Genomic DNA, 19,639 nt, shown 5'->3' on the forward strand with positions numbered 1-19,639 from the left:
GGTAATGAAATACTAATGTCCTCACTTACCAACACAAGATGTCAAGAGATACTACCTAAAATGGATAAATTGAAAAATAACAATGTATTACTTAGAAGCATGTGGGTAAACATAAGGGAGAAAGCTAACAAAGCTGAAAGTGGTTGTCTGTGGACAGTAAGACTGAGGGTGGAGGGAAGGGAGCCTGCTGTTCTATTTTAAACCTTCTGATACTATACTGTATGGCGTAACTGTATAATGTACTACTTTTTGAAAACACTAATGTTTAAAAGGTAAACTGATATAACAATCATATCAATTCATGAAGTTGCCTAAACCACATTTTTTCATCTTAAAAAATCACCTATTACATGAAATAAAAATTACAAACTCTGTTTATCATTTGGGGCCAGGCACCTACTCAACTCCCTGTATACTACAAGGCTAATTTCCAGAGCTAATGGTATGTGTCCTCTACTAGAGAATGTAATTTCAAAGCTGGCCAAAATTTATCATCTATATGTTAACAGAGCCAGATACCTACAGAGCCAGAAGAGAGGGCATCTGGTCCTGCTGATTTCCTACACAGAGGCAAATTCTGATCCATAAGACTAGTCCCCTCACTGGCTCGAGCATTTCACTCTATTTTGAAATGCCTTTCTGAAACCAGTCCTCAAAGGCAATTGAAAACAACATACGGAAATAATGTATGTGAAACTGCATATGCTCAACTGTAATGTACTAAACATCTTTTATTATTCCTTCTATCACAGACTCAGACTTGTTCAAACCCACTTTGGTTTAAAAAAAAAAAAAAAAGGCACCTATGAAGCTATTATGCTTTTATCTGTTCTACAGTCTTCAGCTAAATGCTGGAACTGTGCCCCTACCTACAAATGAGAGGGAAGGGTAGTGGAGAGAAGGATTGAAACTACTCAAGTCAAAGCAGATTACTAAATCAGAGTCAAAATGGCCACTGCTGCCTTTGGAAGACCAGACACAAATAACCACAGAAAAATTATCAGGAGCTTATATTGTTTCAAAAATAACTCTCCTTATGAAGCTGATTGTATACAGACTACCAACACAAAAGCCATGAATCACTTAAGAAAGATTCTGGCATCCAATTATTTCCATTTATTTAATATAGCAAGATCTGATGCAATTCCACACTTTGCCAACAACCTGAGTAAGCAAATCCATAGTTAAATAGTAAAAGGATTTTCAAAAGAAATTAATCAAGTCATAAATGTAAACACCACACAACTATTATTTCAAAACAAAAGCAAGTGTATACAAGACAAGAAAAGATGCACACACATATTTTATAGGAAGCACTCCCTCCCATAAATCAACAAAACATTTAAGACGTTAAGGGACCTCATTATCAAAGACTTTACTCAGAGAGCAGGTTTAATATCTATGTTGAACAATCCTTTTTCTAGCTTTTTGTGGTTATACAGTATAGCTTAGCACTAAAATACAAATCTGGGGGTGGGGGTGTGAAATTACCACAGTTGTATTTACTGGTGTGCTGGGAAAATATCTTTTTAAAAATCAATGTGACTACTTATGAAGAAATGGAAAGAAAAAACATAAACTGGGCATATACTTATACTCTGCTTAAAGGGCTAGATACCCAGTATTACAGAAAATAGGCACCTGTAAACTCCATTAGCTGTTCTAATTATTTGATGCAAAGCAAGAGTTGGAATTTTTTTTTTTTTTACAACCAATAGGTACATTAAAAAAAATCTGACCCACATTTTCCCAAAAATCTGTATTAATCAAAGGAAAAAAGTCTCAAAAAATATTTTTTAAATGAGGTTCTAAAAAGACAACACACAAACAAAACACTTGAAATAACTGAAATGAAACCAATGCAGTTAAATTAAATTAGAATTAAATTCTCACAGCATGAATGTTGAGCTCTGGCAGCTACTTCATACACATAAGGTGAAGCTTGAATCTTGTTGTTGCAAACAGTTTCTCCAATGCCAAAAGAGCTCACAATTAACATCAAAATAATTCAGATGGAAACTAGAGTTAATCTGTTTTACTATGTGACACTAAAATTTAAAAACCACTCAATCAATAATATAAATGTCAGCCCCAGACTAAGTTAAATAGAAGTTCTTTAACAACAACAACAAAAAATTAGAATATTTTTCAACATTTATCTATCCATTATCCCAGGGAAACATTCTGTCACCAAAAAAAAAAAAAAATTGCTGCCTAGAAATTTCAGCATGATCTTCACAAACTCTGACCAAAACAAAGATCTATTATCTAAAAAGGAAAACCTGAGCATGGTCAGTAAGAACAAAGATTTAAAGAAGTGAAATCAACAAGTGTCCTATCTTACAATTGGTTAAATTAAACCTGCAGGAACATGACAGTTAATCACCAGCCTGCTTTGCCTGGTGATGAGATAGTTCAAGAACAGTCCATGAAATTACGAGTCTTCAGGACAGGTCAAGGATAAATTGGCAAGCAGATTTCTAAAGGCTGCCTTAAACCCAGCTAGAACAAGGAAAAAATATCAGGAGAGAACATCTACTCAAAATGGAAAACAGCCTGCTGATAGAGTTATTCAATCCTACAGCAGAGTACAAAGTCTTCAGATAAAATCCAGTCGGTTATAATATCTTTTCAAAGACGCAAACTGGTTCATATTCAAAATAAACTCTCATTTCCCTCCTCAAAAGGGTCTTAGAAAATTTAATTAGCTAGTGGTGATTAACGGTGAAGCATTTAGCTAACACAAATACCAAGACAACTACAAACTTCACTTTTCAATGCACAGGTTTTGTTTCAACAAAAGTTTTCAAAATTTGAAGTTGCCTTCTTAAGCTTACCTGTATATTATATATCTGTAAAAACCAAACATATACCTGTTTTTCAGTATGTCTTAAGAAGTGTGCAGGGGGCGGGGGGGCGGGGAGGGAAATCTTGTTTTAAACATTGCAGCCTAAAGACTATAAGTAACTTCTACAAGAAATATGATTGGAAAATCTTAAAATATAACGAAATGGAATCAACAAAAGTTACTGCCTAAAAGCAAAGATTCAAATAACCCCTGAGCTACCAGCAGCAAAAGCAAAATTCTCTATCTTAAGAATTCTCTCCCTCCCCTACCCCATAACAAACAACTTCCAAGAAGAATCTCCTCCAGCAGAAACAAAATGAACAAATGGGAGGGGGCCACGATTATAAAATGACAAAGAGCTCACTGCATTTTATCCTTATCCACAGCTATGGTGAGAAGGCTTCATGATATCTGAACTAAAGTAAAGCCCATTTCAGCCTACAAAAAAATTCAATCTGAACCAAAATTTAGACATTCAAAAACAGTGTTCTTCCAGCTGTATTAACAACCTTGTTCCACCTTGCTGGCATTTTAATCAATAAACAGAGGGAGGAAGAGCTAATTAAATATAGAAATTTAAAATAAATTATTTCCAAAATGTAGAATTTAAAATACACTTTCACATCAAAAATCTTCAGAGGAATTACTTCAAGTATGTCTCCGAACACTTATAATCCTTTAAATTATCAAGCAGTAAGTGACTAGATGACAAAATAAAGACCTTGCTTTTAAAAAGGCAAGCCAAAAGTATGGTTTGAATGGTATTTGAATTTAAGCTCTGGGCTATCTCTAATATCCCCAAGCATCTTGAGCAACTCTGTTAATCTTTGTCTCAGTTTCACAATCTATGAAACAGGAAAAACTACAAGGATGGGTAGTTAATTAAATTAGTCAGGATTAAATGCTGGCCAACTGCTTTGAAGTTCCTTTATGTTGTTCTCAGTTCTCCTCCTACTCAGTAAAACTAGTAGATGAGAAAACATCTGGAATTACTATATACACTAACATCTGCAGACTCACAGCAGTTAAAAGATGACCTCTGTTTACAGGTTTCTAAGCCAAAGATCATTCAACAACCCAGAAAGATTTCAAGATACAATTGCAATAAACAATTTTTAGGTAAATTTCCTTTCGTTGTGAAAGATACCTTCTCCCTACATTCTCAAAACAGACTATTAGAAATCACAGGGCATCTTGAGAAGTCTTGGGGCGAAACAATTCTAGGTAAGATGAACAAGCTGTTGCTGCTGCTAATGGTATTCTCGGCATTCTAAGCTGTCAATCAAGGTAAGCTTCATCACAAATAAACCCTCCAAAAAGTACCAGCCCCTGCTGAGAATCTAAGTACCTCCTTCTAAGCCATCTGTCCAGGAAAGCTCTACTAAAACACCTAGAATGCAGTGGCTCTTGTGTTTAAAAGCTATGAATAAACATAAAACACTAAAATACATTAACAATATATAGTTCCCACTTCAAACACTGATAAGCTACTATCCAAGTCCACTTGGATGCTTAGGTTGAACACAAAACCCACGGTCTGGACACAATCAAAGGACACTACTATTTTCTTTCAAAGAAGGAAAATGTCTAATATAGCTCAAGAAGTGGGAAAAAACTGCAAAAGAAAAAACAACACGGGTTAGGGGAAATGCCCTTGTAAATTACTCCCTGATGGAAGAGGGACTCAATTAAATTTTAAAACAGAAATTTAAATTACTCAATGAGCTACAAACTAAGTTACTCACTGTTCTGCTCACTGAGCGACAAACACTAGAAAAACATAAATATTTTTAAGTTAAGTTTAAAGGATTCAAAATTAATCTATCATATTCCAGTAAAGAAGGAAATCGCTTAAATTTCAAAGTGGAAAAAGTAGGATGTTATAAGAGCCTAAGGCTAATGCTATTAAAGCAAAGAATGATGAGAATCAGCTATTTTGAGAATAAATGAATAACAAGAAACTGAAACAGTTCAAATTCACCCCTCAACCCCATCCTTTCTTCTGCTTTTAGGCCATGAAGGATATTCTTTGTATACTACTAAGAATACTATTCGGAGAATAACTTCGGATCCACGTGTCAAAACTTCTTCACAACAGCAAAATGTTAGGCTCAGTCCCTAGACTGCAGCCTCTTCAAACGAACACATGGAGCACATTCTAAATCCCAGCTTCTTCACATCTACTACCAATTATTCAGAGACTTTGGAAATAAGCTTAGGCTGCTTTAAAGTTCTAGGGGCTGGGATTCCAGGTGGGATACTGCCAGAAAAACTAGAAAGACAACTGCGTTTGACTTAAGCTTACAAATCTTATCGAAAAAGTTAAAATTCTTCAGAAAAGTGTATGAAATTTAAATATTAATCTTCAAAAGTATCACGGGCCCACTGATTTTTAACTGTCCCATCCACATTTACTACTAAAATGTCATACCTGCCTACCTATAAACACAGAATGTCAAAAGACTACAAATTCATCATGGTAACAAGACTGCAGATGGTCAGTTCCTCACAAGCCAGTCAAACTTTACTTTATAGACTAAAAGCCAGGAGCGGTGACTGGTGAAAGCATTCTGGGGAGAAGCTCACTTACTATGCTTTCCATTTATTTTAAACACTCACTCACTATGCTTTCCATTTATTTTAAACACCAAGTTTAAGGCCAATCCAGCTACCATCAAAAGGAAGAAAGTTCCTTCATTCATTAAGCAAATATTTACTGAGTGTCTTATTAGATGCTAGGCACTTAATTTCATACAGGGTTACTACTAGGAGCAGTAAATGCATTTGACCTTACAATGAACAAATGACTGATCCTATCTAGAAAGTTTAATCCACTGGGCATGTAAGAGGTTTCTTTAGATGTAGGTTGTGAGAGAAATCTGGTGCAAAATAACCCATCACCCCATCAAGGTGATATCTCATTTTTAGCTCAAGCGTTATCACAAATGACAAGTTTATTACCACTGAGATGCAATCAATAATCAGAACTCTATCCAACTAAATGTATCTTCAAAAAAGGATTAATCTCCAATAACCATCCCAAATTGCAAAATATTTACTTAATCTACACTTACTTTTCTTAGGTAATGTGAGGGCAAGTGTGTACTAGAAACTATAAGAGGATTTCTCAACTCTTTAAAAAATTAATCAGGGAAAATTTTTTCATGCCTATGCTATTAAAATATCTACAATTTAACTGGCTATTTAACCCAAACCCTTAAAGTCTTTGGCTCACCTTAGTTATGAAAATAGTTGTGTTTAGTGCATCTTTTTAACCAATCTGGGTTTTCTCTCCAGTATTTTGCCACTGGCTCAACCCTTTTACCCACACATACATATACAAATGAAGTATACTTTCAGAAGTCTCCAGCTTCTGAAAATAACATCTGGTACTTGCACTTAACAAAAACCTTGAAAGAATGACCTCGTTTTTATTTAAAACGTTTTCATTTAAAAATGAGAATGAATTTAGCAAAATTAGACATAAATCAACTTTTACCTTATTAGGAGATTACTATTTTCAACGCTTACCTTAAGCCACAACATGGATTTAACTTCTAACCAGTTAGCTTCCTGTCTCTCCTCAACCAGATTGGACTGCAACTTTTTTGAGAGCAAGGGATTGATTACTGGACTCCATCGTCCCAGCTTATGTATTATAAATTCTGTGAATCTCCACGCAGACATAAATGCTGCTAGTTTTAAGACCTTAAGGAATTCTTTAATATTTGAAAACTATTTTGATAAGAGCAGCTGTCCTTAACTGCTACTATTGTTGTATACAAGTGGGTTCTCAGAGTGTGATCCTGAGCCCCTGAGGGTTTCCAAAACCCTTCAGGGGTACATGAGGTCAAACTATTTTCATAAATAATACTGATGTTACTTTTATTCTCTACCCTTATTCTCTCACAAGCATGCAGTGGAGTTTTCCAGAGGCTACCCAATGTGTGATATCTCAAGAGACCAAAGGCAAAGGCAGATGTAAAAATCCAGCTGTCTTCTATTAAGCCAAATAACAAAGACAGTTACAAAAATTAAAATGCCAATCTTCTCACCAAATTTTTGTTTTGAAAATTTATGTAAATTACTACCTGTTAACAGGTAATGGATTTATTATTATTAACTGTAAAGGATATAATAAATATATATTATTTATATATAAATATAATTTTCCATACAACAGAGATCAATAGCTATAAACCATACAAACAAAGGCTCTTTGGGTTCTCAATAATTTTAAGACGGTAAAAGAGGCCTGAAAACAAAAAGTTTGAGAACCGCTGTGGTACACAATTATATAACATATACAATAATATGTACCAAGGGCTTTCCACAGATAAGAAGCTCAAGTTAATTCCGAAGTATAATTACTTCTTACACCCCCTAATCTTGTTGAGTAATAGATCTTGCAAAACATAATTCAGCATAAAGCCAGTCTGTCCCAGTCCCTATTTAAGGGGCTTTAGATACTTAAGTATTCAGAGTCCTTTTCATAAAGATGTTCTGACCTATAAAACCACCTATTACTTGAATAGTGTTTGGAGTCTCTCAAAGTTTGCACAAAAATTACCTTGTGCACCCTAACAACAACCTGTGAAGTGAATGTGAAGTATTACCCATTGTTTTACAAATGATACCATAAGACTTAGGCTCAAAGGAAACAGAACTACTTTCCAAGGATGTATTGCTACCTAGAAGAGCCTAGGATGTTGGTCTTTTGCAATATGCTTGGCTGCCTTGAGGCTGTTTCACTGTGATGTAACTGCAAGCTCCCAAAGAAAACAGGGCAAGGGCATGACTTTTATTGCCCCAGTGCCAAAACAGGGATTTCCCCTCCCTGAAAAGAACGCAATCAGACTCCGCACTCGGTCACCGAGTTATTCCACACACTGGCTACTCTTTTGGTGCCCTACCAAAAAGAAAAGGAAAGAAGACGTTTGAGAGTGTTGGAGAATAAATACCAGAATACATAACCCTCCAAGATGATGAATTAGCCAAAGACTCATAGTTAATAATCATTTAATCACTGAAACAACAGGCAGGCAAGAACAAGATCAAGCTCAATATAAAAATATGAGATTATATCAATGAATGGATGCCAAGAGGTTAGTGGGAGGCCCGCATGAAATGGGTTCAATTCACAGAACTTGAGCAGAAGGAAAAAACCCACATAAAGTTGCGAAACTGGCTTTATTGGTTCTACAAATGAAAGCACATGACTAAAATCACCCTCCCAAAGCAATGTCAGAGACAAACTTTGTTGCAAGATGCAAAGATGCCATCCTAGCCCTTGGACAGAAATAACCCCTCCCTTAGAGCCAGCCATACTAGTTTGTTCTTTGTATCAGCACAAGCCTCTAAGTTATGCTCCATTTTAACTTAAGTTCCTCAAGAGATGTTCGATCTTCTGCACCTCTTTCCCACAGTCATGTGGACGCCCGGACTGACAAAGGCAAGGCTGACTCACAACAGGAAATCTGTCACTTGCATAAACTCTATTCCTTTTTCTAGATGCATGTGCCCAGTGAGGCCATTTTAAAATTTGATGTGAGTTTACCTAGAAAAAGCCATAAGGGAGCTGTCTGCTTTGTATCCCTGTAGAAAGTAATCCACAGAGAAAGTAATTTCATCATTCCTCATGAGGTATGCTTTTCCTAGTGTTTACTTTGGTCATTTCTTCCCCCAAATCTCTTGGGGAAAAAAAAGAAAGAAAGACACAACTTACCACAATCGCAGCACCACAGCTACAATTAGAGCTAATGCAACATCAACTAATTTGTAAAGCAATTTGACACACTTTATTTGTTGTTTCATACTCAACATTCACTGTGGAAGAAACATTAGTAGGTAAGTTTTCTGCACCCTCATAAAAGAACTGCAATACTGCACTGCAAAATCAATTAACCGGTTATAATCTTTACGGGCTTCGTGCAGAAAAAGACAATCTGACTTTACAAAGGCAAGCAAAGCATCAAACCTCTCAGAGCTCAAGGAAGCCAGTTATCTCGACTCCTTATACCAGGGTACATTTTTCTTTGTGGCTGTTGCCTGTGATTTTCTCTAAGGACATAATAATCACCATTTAAGAAGTAACCTGTCAAAAGTGTTAAGGCGTTCTCTAAACTATCTTCCTAGCTCCGGCCCATAATGAGAAACGTCACACAGTTAAACCGTACCACTGCTCTTTTATTTCTTCAAATGAACTTAAGATTTTTGAAACGCACAATTTACATTCTACTCTCCAACCCAAGCTGCCACCGATTATCTCAAAGCTAATAAACAAAGACCCTATCGGCTGCACCAGGGCCCTACCAGGAAGTAATCAAAGCAGTGTGGCCGGTGCGATCCTAAGTCGTTAGAGCAGACAATAAGAGGGCACTGGGGCTTCCAAGAGGCCCGGCAGAAGGAGTTAAGATGCTTAAGCAATGCAAAAGCATTACATAAACCTAATAACTGTCCTCCAGCACATGGACTCGGAAATCCCAAAGCAGTTTCAACCCACCAAGACGACCTGAAAAGCAGCGCTAGCCGCCCCTCCAAAGCAGCTGCTCCATCAGCCTTCTGAGCTTTTTTAGCCCGCAGCCTGTTTTCAAACTTCCCCCTCCCGTGCTGATGAAAGCCTCTGACCTCGGCCTCCCGAGTTCTGAGCACCTCTCGGGGTCGCGGCTCCCGCCCACCGGGCGTGGGTCGGGTCGCTGGAGCACAGGGGGAAGCGAAAGGAAGCGGGGCCAGAGCAGGTAGCGAAGGGCCCCAGCGCGCCCAGCAGCCCAAACAAAGCTGCCCCCAAGAGCGGCGCTTTTCCTGTCCGGTCGAGGAGGGCACACAACTAGGGCCCGGCCACACGTGCGGCCGCCTTGTGGGGGCCGGACACCCACTCCCGCAGCCCCCCGACCGGGCGACACGGGCCACCACAGCCCCCCGGCATTGCCGGGCGGCGCAGGGGCGCGAGCCGCAGGCCAGGGTCCCGGCTCGCCGCCGTCCCCACGCGCTCGTGGCCCCCGCGGGCTCGCATCCCTCGCGGGCCTCTCCTTCGCCGGCCGGACCGTCGGGCCACGGGAAACAAAGGAGCCGCCGCCGCCGCTCCGCCCGCCGCCGCTCCGCACGCCTCACCGAGTACCCTTCCCCAGCCACCGGGCCCGGCTTGCCCGCACCGCTTCCCGAGTCCGCGCGTCCGCCGCCCGCGGCCCCTAGACGGCAGGCCCGGCGGAGCCGGGGCCTCGGGTGCGTTGCAGGCCGCCTGGGGCCGCACTCACCGCTGCAGCACCAGGACGACGGGGAGCCGTTGGGGAACTTGGCTGAGTCCGGAGCGATGCAGACGCTGGAGCTCAGGTGCGGACACTCCATGGCCACCAGAAGAGCTGCGAGGACTGAGGCTCCGGGACCCGGCGAGGCGGGGGCGGAGGAACTCCGACGACTCCGTCTGGGGTCGCTCCTCGCCCGACGCTCGGCCGACGGCGGCTGCGTCCCGAGCCCTTGCGTCAAAGAAAGCAAAAGCTTCCGGGAGCCGGGTTTTCTCTCCCGCCGTCTCTAGATGTCCGGCTCCAGAAAACGTGGTGCTCCGGGATCCGGGTCCTGCCGCCACCCCTAGGTTGGGGGCTTCCGTCTTCCCAGGCCGGCCCGGCCCCGCCCCTGGGCAGGCCCCGCCTCCAGGCCCGGCCCCGCCCCCGTCTTCCCCAGCTGGGTGGGGTCCGCGCGCTCGCAGGCGGGTGGCCCAGAGTCAGACTGCGCTCTGAAGTGACTTTCCCAACTCCGCTGCCCCGAGCAGCCGCGACTTTCCCCGGCCCCGAGAAGGGTGGGGCGCCAAGCCGGGGCACACTGGGCCGGTCCGCTGCTTTTTCCCCGCCCTGGGCGAGCTCTCGCAGTCAGAAAACACTGATCCAGCGTAATGAGATGGTCTGACTACCCCGGGGTAGAAAATCTGGTCACGAAAGAAAGTGTGAAGAAGAAAATAAAAACCACACGGGCAGACAGAGAGCCCCCACTTTACACACTGTGGCTCAGACTCAGAGAGGTTAAAGGCCTGGCCCCCGGTGGCCCAGCGGGCTGCATGGGTCCCAGAGCAGTACTGGTTTAGTGGTCTGCTCCCTGCGGCAGGTACCATACTGACCAAGTTCTAGTTCTGGACTAGGTTCTAGACATGTGGCCTTAGCCAGCCACTTAGGTGCGAGATGGCGGGGGCGATCGTGAACCGGGGTTCAAACCCTGTCACTATGAATCACTATTGGCATTACCTCGAGCATATGATCGGACATTCAGATCTCAACGTCCAGTTTAAGTTTAAGCGAGATAGCTGTAACCTAGGTTTGCTGAGCGGGCGGTCCCGGTGATGAGGTGATAAAAAGGGAAGGGATCTAACGTTTGTTAAACACCCACTGCTGTCTCCTAGCCAGGCACTTAACACACAATACCTCATTTCAACCGCGCACCACCCCGCCAGCTGCTGTTACCATCCTCCCTTTTTACCGCAGGGGAAACCGAGCCTTTAATTAGTTAATCCGCGCCGGGATTGGATCCCGCCTCTCCGACCTCTCAGTCCAAAAAAAGAGCATAGGGCAAGCCTCAAGAGGCCGCTAGGGCAAGCGCTACACCCAAGCGAGCCTGCGACCTCTCCGGGAAACGGCCTTGAGGGCGTCCCGGGCTGTTAGAAAATGCCTCAAAGTTGGGGCTCCTTGTAAAACCCGGCGAAGGAGCAACAGGCCAGGAGGCGGGGAGGGGGGAGGTTGATGTGGCAATCCTGCGGGCTGGGAGAGAGGAGGAAGGAGGGTCAGGAAATGATTAACCGGGCCGGGCCGGGAAGAGGTTAGAGCGGGGCACCTCCCCGTACTCAGTCCTGTAGCAGTCGAGGGATGCCCTCCGTCACCTCTCACGCCTCGCCATCCTCCGCACCACCAGCCGCCGCTCTGCTTCTGCCGCGCGATCCCCTGCCTAGGTGTACACTCACCTGCAGCATCTCTGCGGACACTTCCCCCCTCCTCCCCCACCGCATATCCCTCTAGTATTTCCGACTCCTCAGGCAACCGTCTTTGGTTGCTTCCCAAGTTTTACTTGACTGCTTTAGAGCAAGCCATTTGGAGGTTTTATGACAGTGACAGAGTTGTGGAAATTGCAGCTGCTCAAATCCTAGTTCAGTTGCCTACTTGATGACCAACTTTAGCAAGTATTTCTAGTCCTCCCAAGCCTTTTTTTTTTTTCCATCTGTAAAATGGGGAAGGTAATATTTATCTCACAAAAAGGATGTGAGAAGTCATGAGAATTGCCACCCCCATAGTAGGTAGTCAATAATTTACAGTTTTCCAATGCTGCAAATAATGCTTGAATAAAAGTGGCTAAACCAACAACGAAATTAAAAGTTTTTACATTAAAAATGTTTTTAAAATATAGCTTTAAAAAATGGCAGCAGGTGAGAGAATAATTCCTAAGAAGAGGGAGGATAAACAATAAATGTGACCTCAGCTCAGGCTGTCCCAACCCTCTCCTCCTATCAACCGATTCTTATCCAAGGACTAGTTGGATCAAGTTCTATCCCTCTGGACACCTACCCCCATTTATCATTCATGCCCCCTCATTTAACCCTGAAACATGCCCTGAACTCATGCTGGTCTGCCCTCTAGCATGTAATGTTTCCTTTTTCACCCTCATGAAGACTCAGTTTCCTTGTCATCTAGATTTCAGCTTAAACATCACTTCCTCAAGGGGGCCTTTCCTGACCCTGCTCCACATCCTGGTTCCCTCCAGGTGTGCGATGCCCTTGTCTGCCCCCATATTCCTCCTTTTAAAACACTCTTCAGGCGTGTATTTATTTAATGTCTGTCTTCCCCTTGAAGGTCCATAAGGGTAGCAAACAAGTCCGTCTGGTTTCCTGCTGTACTCCTAGGAGTGGAACATGGAGGGTATCCAGTAAGTGAGAGTTAGATCATGAAGGAGTGATCGATTAGCAATGTCTACCATGGGCAGATGGTTAGGAAGTGGCCCAGTATATGCCAAGTAATTGTTCTGCTTAACCTCTCTTAATCTCTAAATTTCCCTTCAGCTTTGAATTTATGATTTTAACAGTATCAAGAATGTGAATATACCTTGTAAGGTGCAAACTGGGTGTGTGTGGGGTGGCTGAGGGGAAAGGAAAAGTTTTATTAGTCTTCTCTCTCTAACTAGAATAGAAACCTCTCCAAGCAGGGGTCCTAACTTAATCATCCCTGACTGCTATGGATCACAGAGGGAAAACTATGACTATCAGGCAGTTCAGAAAAGCTGGGCAAAATCAGAAGGCCCTCCTGGGACGTTTGCTTGGTTTACCTAAAACTTTATTGTGTCTCTGAAAGTTTTCATACTGTGAAAAAAAAAATTTTTTTTTTTAATCCTCGTGGTGAGTAAATGTGTCAAAAGGGGGAAGACCACGGGGCATACTGGGGAATCTGCCTTTTTAGTCCCTCCTTTCCTCAGCTGCGTTTATTCCAATGTTCGCTTTTTGATTCTTGGCCTGCATCCCTCTGGCGCTGGGGAACTCTGACTTACAGGAGGGTGAGCCCGGTGGTGCTGAGCCAGCCTCCATCACCGGTGCCCAGAACACGAAGCCTCCCGGAATCCCCGCGGAGGGGTGGGGGGACGCGGGGGAGGGGTTAGGAATAGGAGAAGAGGACGGCTCTTGCTCACAGAGGAGAGCGAGTTTTAGAAGTCTGCATTTTTCAGAGGAGAGGAATGAAAAATTTCAACCGTATTATCATTATGTCTTTCTTTTAGAGGGGATATCTATATAAAGGGGGGTGGGGAGAAGGGGCTGAGCCTGGAGCGGGAAGGGGGCTGCTGGGGAGGGGGATATACGTTGCCGAGGGAACCACGATCAGGACCCTTTTCAAGGTTGTCAAGACCATCCTCATCTAACTTTTAGACTCCAGGCTTCTGGCAGAATCGGTGGTCCCGAAGCAAGAATAACAAGCAGACCGGGCCCTGGGGAAGATGTCTTATTGAAAACACCGAGAGAGCTAGGTTAATGATTTACCTTAGAGATTTTCCTAGGAGCAAAATCTCCTTAGACAACTCAGGAGGAGGCTTGGCGGGTATTTGGAAGGAGGGGAAGAGGGTGAGGAGCAGAAGCTCAGGGACACTTTTAACAGCTTGTTTAATTTTCCAAGAGGCACTTATCTGATACTTCCTTGCTTGTTTACTAGTTTATCTATTGTCAGTCTCCTCCAGGAGAACGGAGACCTTGCTAGTCCTGTTCAATGCCTGATTTCCAGCTCCTGGAATTCAGCCTTCATAACTATTTGTTGAATGTTTAAATCAATGATGAGGCTGGGTGTGGGCTTCAGCCAGCTAGCCATCACTGGCTGTCATTCTCTCAGTTCTTTTCATTTACCCCTTTCTATTATCTCCCTGCCCCAGATTCTTTAGTGGACTCCCCATGTGTGGCAAGATAAAACTGGAAACCCACTGCCATCACAGTCACTTATCCCTTCTCTTTTGTTAAAGCTTAAAAAAAAAAAAAAACTATTCCCGCAACATCTAAAATATTGTTGTTGAGTCACTAAGTCAGGTCCAACTCTTTGCGACCCCATGGACTGTAGCCCTCCAGGCTCTTCTGTCCGTGGAATTTCCCAGGCAAGAATACTGGAGTGGGTTGCCATTTTCTTCTCCAGGGGATTGCCCCCTCTCCCCCTGCCCCACACAGGGATCTTCCCTGAGTCTCTTGCATCGGCAGGCAGATTCTTCCCCACTGGGCCACCAGGGAAGCCCCAGTATCTAAAATAGCTCCCTCATTATAGAAAATGTGCTTTTCTCCCCCACTTTCCCTTCTGCTTGGCCAGCTGACTCCTCTCCCATGAAGTATATAGCCTCCTCAGAGAAGCCCTCCATCATTCACTCAAGACTAAGCCTTCCCTTCACACCATCACTCATTCCATTCCTGCAGCCTGCACATGGTGCTGGGTTTTTCTGTTTATGTTTCAGTCTCCTTTGGGAGCAGATGCTTTTCTTTTCAATTGTGGATCCTAGGCAACGAGTTCAGCAACTGAAGATATAAGAAAAAGATTATTGATTAAATGTTAGAAGTGCCCCTTTCAAGAGTGATTATATCAATCATTTTGTGTAATATTCCCCTAGGGATTCACAGAAAGGACTTCAACTCATTTCTGGTCCTGAGTAGGTGCCAGATACTCTATCAGGTGATTTTCATTTCTTCTTAAATCCCTACAGCAAATATCTTAGATACAGGTATAATCCTTTCCTTTTTACTAATGAAAGACCTAAAGCTCAAAGAAGGTTTAAATAATTGCACTGCTGCTGCTAAGTCACTTCAGTTGTGTCTGACTCTGTGCAACCCCATAGACAGCAGCCCACCAGGCTCCCCCGTCCCTGAGATTCTCCAGGCAAGAACACTGGAGTGGGTTGCCATTTCCTTCTCCAGTGCATGAAAGTGAAAAGTGAAAGTGAAGTCACTAGGCTCCGTACACACAATAAGTAATTGCTCTTTCATCAAAAGTGGTTTTCACCCCTCACACACATGATCAGATAAATAATTTTGCAGTATTTTCTGGGGGTAGCTGAAGTTCCTAACAATGAAGAAGATTCTTAGGAACCACAGGACACAGAAAAGCCTTCTGAGTAACTAAAGAATTTATGTTCAGCACCATTATCATAATCATTGTATAATCAACATCTAAATTTGTATTCCTTTTAACGCTTTTCCTCTTTGTCATTGAAATGTGAACTTCAAGGCAGTTTTATGAAGGAGATGAGGTTTTCTTGTTTAAAGACCCACTTTGCAGCTAAAGCACTGACCAACTATGCAAAACCAAATGGCTCCAGCACCAAAGAACTCTAATAAATGAAGGAATCACTTTTCTCTCTGGGCCCCAGTCTCCCATTTGTAAAATTAGGGAGTTGAACCCCCTGGGCCTTGATGATCCCCAAGGGCCATTGTAGAGTGGACATCCATTGATCCTGTGATAGCTCACGGCCACCAAGCGCCATTGGCAGAAAACCATCCTTATACCCTTCAGCAGTGACTGCTAACTGTTCACCCTAAATCTTTTTTTTGTTTGTTTGTTTTTAAGATTGGCTCCTTTTAAAATTAATTATTTATTTATTTAGCTGTGCCGTGTCTTCATTGCGCACAAGGGCCTTCTCTAGTTGTGGTGAGAGGGGCTACTCTGTAGTTGCTGTCTGTGAGCTTCTCATTGCGGTAGCTTCTTCTCTTGGTCAGAGCACAGGTTCTAGAGCACATGGTCTTCAGTAGTTGCAGCTCTCAGGCTCTAGAGCGCAAGCTCAGTAGTTGTGGTGCACGGACTTAGTTGCCCCAGGGCATGTGGAAACCCCCTGGATCAGGAATCAAACCTGTGTCCGCTGCAAGGGCAAATGGCTTCTTAGCCACTGGCCCACCAGGGAAGTTCCCCAAAGCTGTTTTCTTTTCTCCTAGGCTCAGAAAAGACATTTCTCAGCTTCCTTTATAGCTGGGTGTAGTCATTTTTATTCAATAGACTGAGCAGAAATCACTGGCTGGCATTGTGGACAGCTGCCCATGACAAAAACACTTCAGTGTAGAGTTTTGCTTATCAACACGTGGAGGAAATATATTAGGTAGGGTCCAGGAAGAAATGTCAGGTCTTCTAGGCTTCAGAAGAAAGAAAGTCTGCTCTTCTTTTCTGTTTCTCTTCAACCATTTGTTCATTTATTCAACACATATTGTCTGTACTCCTGCCACATGCCAGGCACTAAAAGTACAAAGACTTAGAGCTCCAAGCTATGTGGGGGCCTCCTCTGTTGACATCTCTTTGCCACTATCAAGATGGAAAGTATAATATCACTCCTTTCCCCTTGCTTCTTCACTGACTGACTGGACATCAGATCCTCTGAATTTTAAAGTGCTGTCTAGACATGGAGTCTTAGGCCTTAAAACTGTGAAAATGACTTCACACTTAAAGGGCCTGGCTTGGTGCTTGGTATACAGTAGACCCTCAATGAATGTCCATTTCCTTGAGAACTTGTCTAGTAGGAGGGTTGATGTGGGTGATGGAGGATGGTAGCCTGAAATCACTGATAGTTAGCCCAGAAGGGTAGATTTTTATCCTTTTTAAAGGAACCCAGGACAGATTATTCATTCAATAAATATCACTGATGCTCAAGACTCACAGAATATAAAACTGAAACAACACAATGTCTCATTCTCAAAGGGACAAGGAAAGGAGCAAGAGAAACAGACAAGCAAAGAGGTAATTGCAACCCAGCATGATAAGTGCTATGACGGGAAGTACAGGATGTTGCCTAGCCACAAACAAGGGGCAACCCACCCAGGCGGGTGGGTGGGGGTGGGGGAAGCATCACGCAAGACTTCCTGGAGGAAGTCACATATGACCTGAGCCGTGAATGATACATGGACGTTAACCAGGTAGGGTGGGGGAGGGGGGCATGGCATCTGAGGCAGAGGGAACTGTACCCTGCAAAGGTTCAGAGACTCAGAGAGAGTCTGAGACTGCCAGTCTGGCTGGAGAGTCGTGTGCAAGGAGGTAAAAAGCTGGGAGGTCAGGTCAGCAAGGAAGACGGACGTAAAGGGCTACTGACTCTCTGTAGCAGAGAACTGCCATGATAGAGAAATCTGGGTCCCCAGGATTCAGGAATCCATCAGGGGTTGCACTCTGCCAGGTCTTGGGAGAGGGTATAAGGGTGCAGAGTTGCAGTGATAAGATAGAGGAAAGAAAGGAACCGCTAACAGTCTGTAAGATGTTCACCTGCATTAGTGATCTGAGAAATGCAAATAAAATCCACAGCGCACACCTACGTAGAGCCAAATAGGAGAGATTAGAATGCAGATGCGACTCCCCCCCCACTGTAATCCTGACTGGACCCCTGACACTGTGTCCTCTGGGAGCCTACAAACCCCTGGGAGGGAGAGGCTCATATGCTTTAAGAAGTAGGATTTGGGTGGAGAAGAGAATCCTAGACTTAGAGAACCTCTACCTCTGCCTAATCTAATCTGAACCTTATCTAATCTGACAATTCTGCTATCTGGAAAGTGAAGTCGAGGGTGCAACTCTTTGCGACCCCATGGACTGTAGCCTACCAGGCTCCTCCCTCCATGGGATTCTCCAGGCAAGAGTACTGGAGTGGGTTGCCATTTCCTTCTCCAAGGGATCTTCCCGACCCAGGGATCGAACCCAGGTCTCCCGCATTCCAGGCAGATGCCTTAACCTCTGAGCCACCAGGGAAGCCCTGAACCTTATCTAATCTGACAATTCAGCTATCTGGAGTATCCAGCTAACCAGAAAATTAAATTCTCACATATCCAGATGGTCTGTTTTATAGCCCCAGACCCTCCCATGAGGTGCCTGATGCATTGGAAAGAAGTGGGGCTTTGGTCTGCTCAGGATGGGGTCCTGCTTCCACCACTGGCCTGCTGTGTGACCTTGGCCTGCACCCTGACCTCTCTGGAGCCTCCATCTATGAAATGGGAACAATAATACCTGCTCGCAAAATGGTGATTTTCCTGCTCTGTCTCCCTTAGACAAATACTTAAAAAAAAAAAAAAAATCATTCATTTATTTATTTATCTGGCTGTGCCGTGTTTTACTTGCAGCACATGGGATTTTCAATCTTTGTTGTGGCAGGCGGGATCTTTAGCTGCGGCATGTGGGATCTAGTTCCCTGACCAGGGATTGAACCCATGCCCCCTGCATCGAGAGCACAGAGTCTTAGCCACTGGACCACCAGGGAAATCCCTCCCTTGGCCAAATACTTAATGTTTGGAAACGGAGAGCAGGGGTCCATGTATCATGGTCAGAACCATTTTCTGAGGTCACCAATACCCATAATTTATGCATTTATATAATCACACCAAAGGTTATAAGCATATTTTATAATTCTGTCATCTAGAAAGCTCTGCTGTGGTTGACCCAGTTATAAAATTGGCAGCAACAGGAGGGAAAAAAAAGATATTTCACCTTTTTTTCATCCAAAGAACAATGATGGAAAAGTAAGGAAAGGGCCTTAGAGCCCTTTCAGCCTTTCTCAGTTCCCTGTGTAGCAGCTGGTGCTTTCAGGCTGGAAATGGAGATCAGAAGTAACAAGGCTTCATGGAAAAGTACCCTAAGAGCTCTTAGGGCAGATGATTAGAGAACAGGAAGGGCCAGAAGTTTCACAGAGGAGGAGACTGGTCCTAGAGAGGTGATGCACTTGTCCAGCAACACAGAGTCCTCTGGGCAACTCCGGACACCAGAGTGCTCTTTACTTGCCAGAGTCTGTGCAAAGCAAAGTTGAAGACTTTTCACGCATCTTACTTGACTTTTCCTGTGTGCGTAGGATGCACAAGCTGATTCCAGTGAAGAAAGAGATGATTACAGAGGCAGGCTTGGGCTTCCCGGGTGGTGCTAGCAGTAAAGAACCTGCCTGTCAATGAAGGAGACACAAGAGACGCAGGTTCGATCCCTGGGTCGGGAGGATCTCCTGAGGAGGGCATGGCAACCCACTCCAGTATTCTTCCCTGGAGAATCCCATAGACTGAGGAGCTTGGTGGGCTACAGCCCATGGGGTCACACAGAGTCAGACACAACTGAAGTGACTTAACACGCACACATGCACAGAGGCAGGTTTGTGCCTCCCCCACACCCCCCAAACTGGTCCTAGGTGCTCACCTTGTACATGCATCGCCAGTTCTGCCTGTGGTTGTCCATAATGGGTATTTTTATTGTTGACATCCTGGTATTAACTTGGTTATAGTCATTTACCTCTTTTTCTTATCACTGAATCAAAAAACCAACTATGGTGAGTTGAATGCCCAGGCAGTCGGGTTCTCAGTTTCATTGA

The 19,639-nt window shown here is 43.6% G+C and overlaps 1 protein-coding gene across 1 annotated transcript in view; it reads right to left on the minus strand.

Annotated features, from left to right (window-relative positions):
* USP3 (ubiquitin specific peptidase 3) overlaps positions 1 to 10,439 on the minus strand; it is a 102,514-nt gene extending 92,075 nt beyond the window's left edge. Inside the window, exon 1 of the mRNA XM_019968710.2 lies at positions 10,102 to 10,439. Coding sequence (XP_019824269.1) covers positions 10,102 to 10,192 — 91 coding nt within the window. The 5' untranslated portion in view covers positions 10,193 to 10,439. The remainder of the gene's footprint in view (positions 1 to 10,101) is intronic.
* Positions 10,440 to 19,639: the final 9,200 nt, after the last annotated feature.

The sequence above is a fragment of the Bos indicus genome, chromosome 10 (assembly GCF_029378745.1).
Source record: "Bos indicus isolate NIAB-ARS_2022 breed Sahiwal x Tharparkar chromosome 10, NIAB-ARS_B.indTharparkar_mat_pri_1.0, whole genome shotgun sequence".
Taxonomy (NCBI): Eukaryota; Metazoa; Chordata; class Mammalia; order Artiodactyla; family Bovidae; genus Bos; species Bos indicus.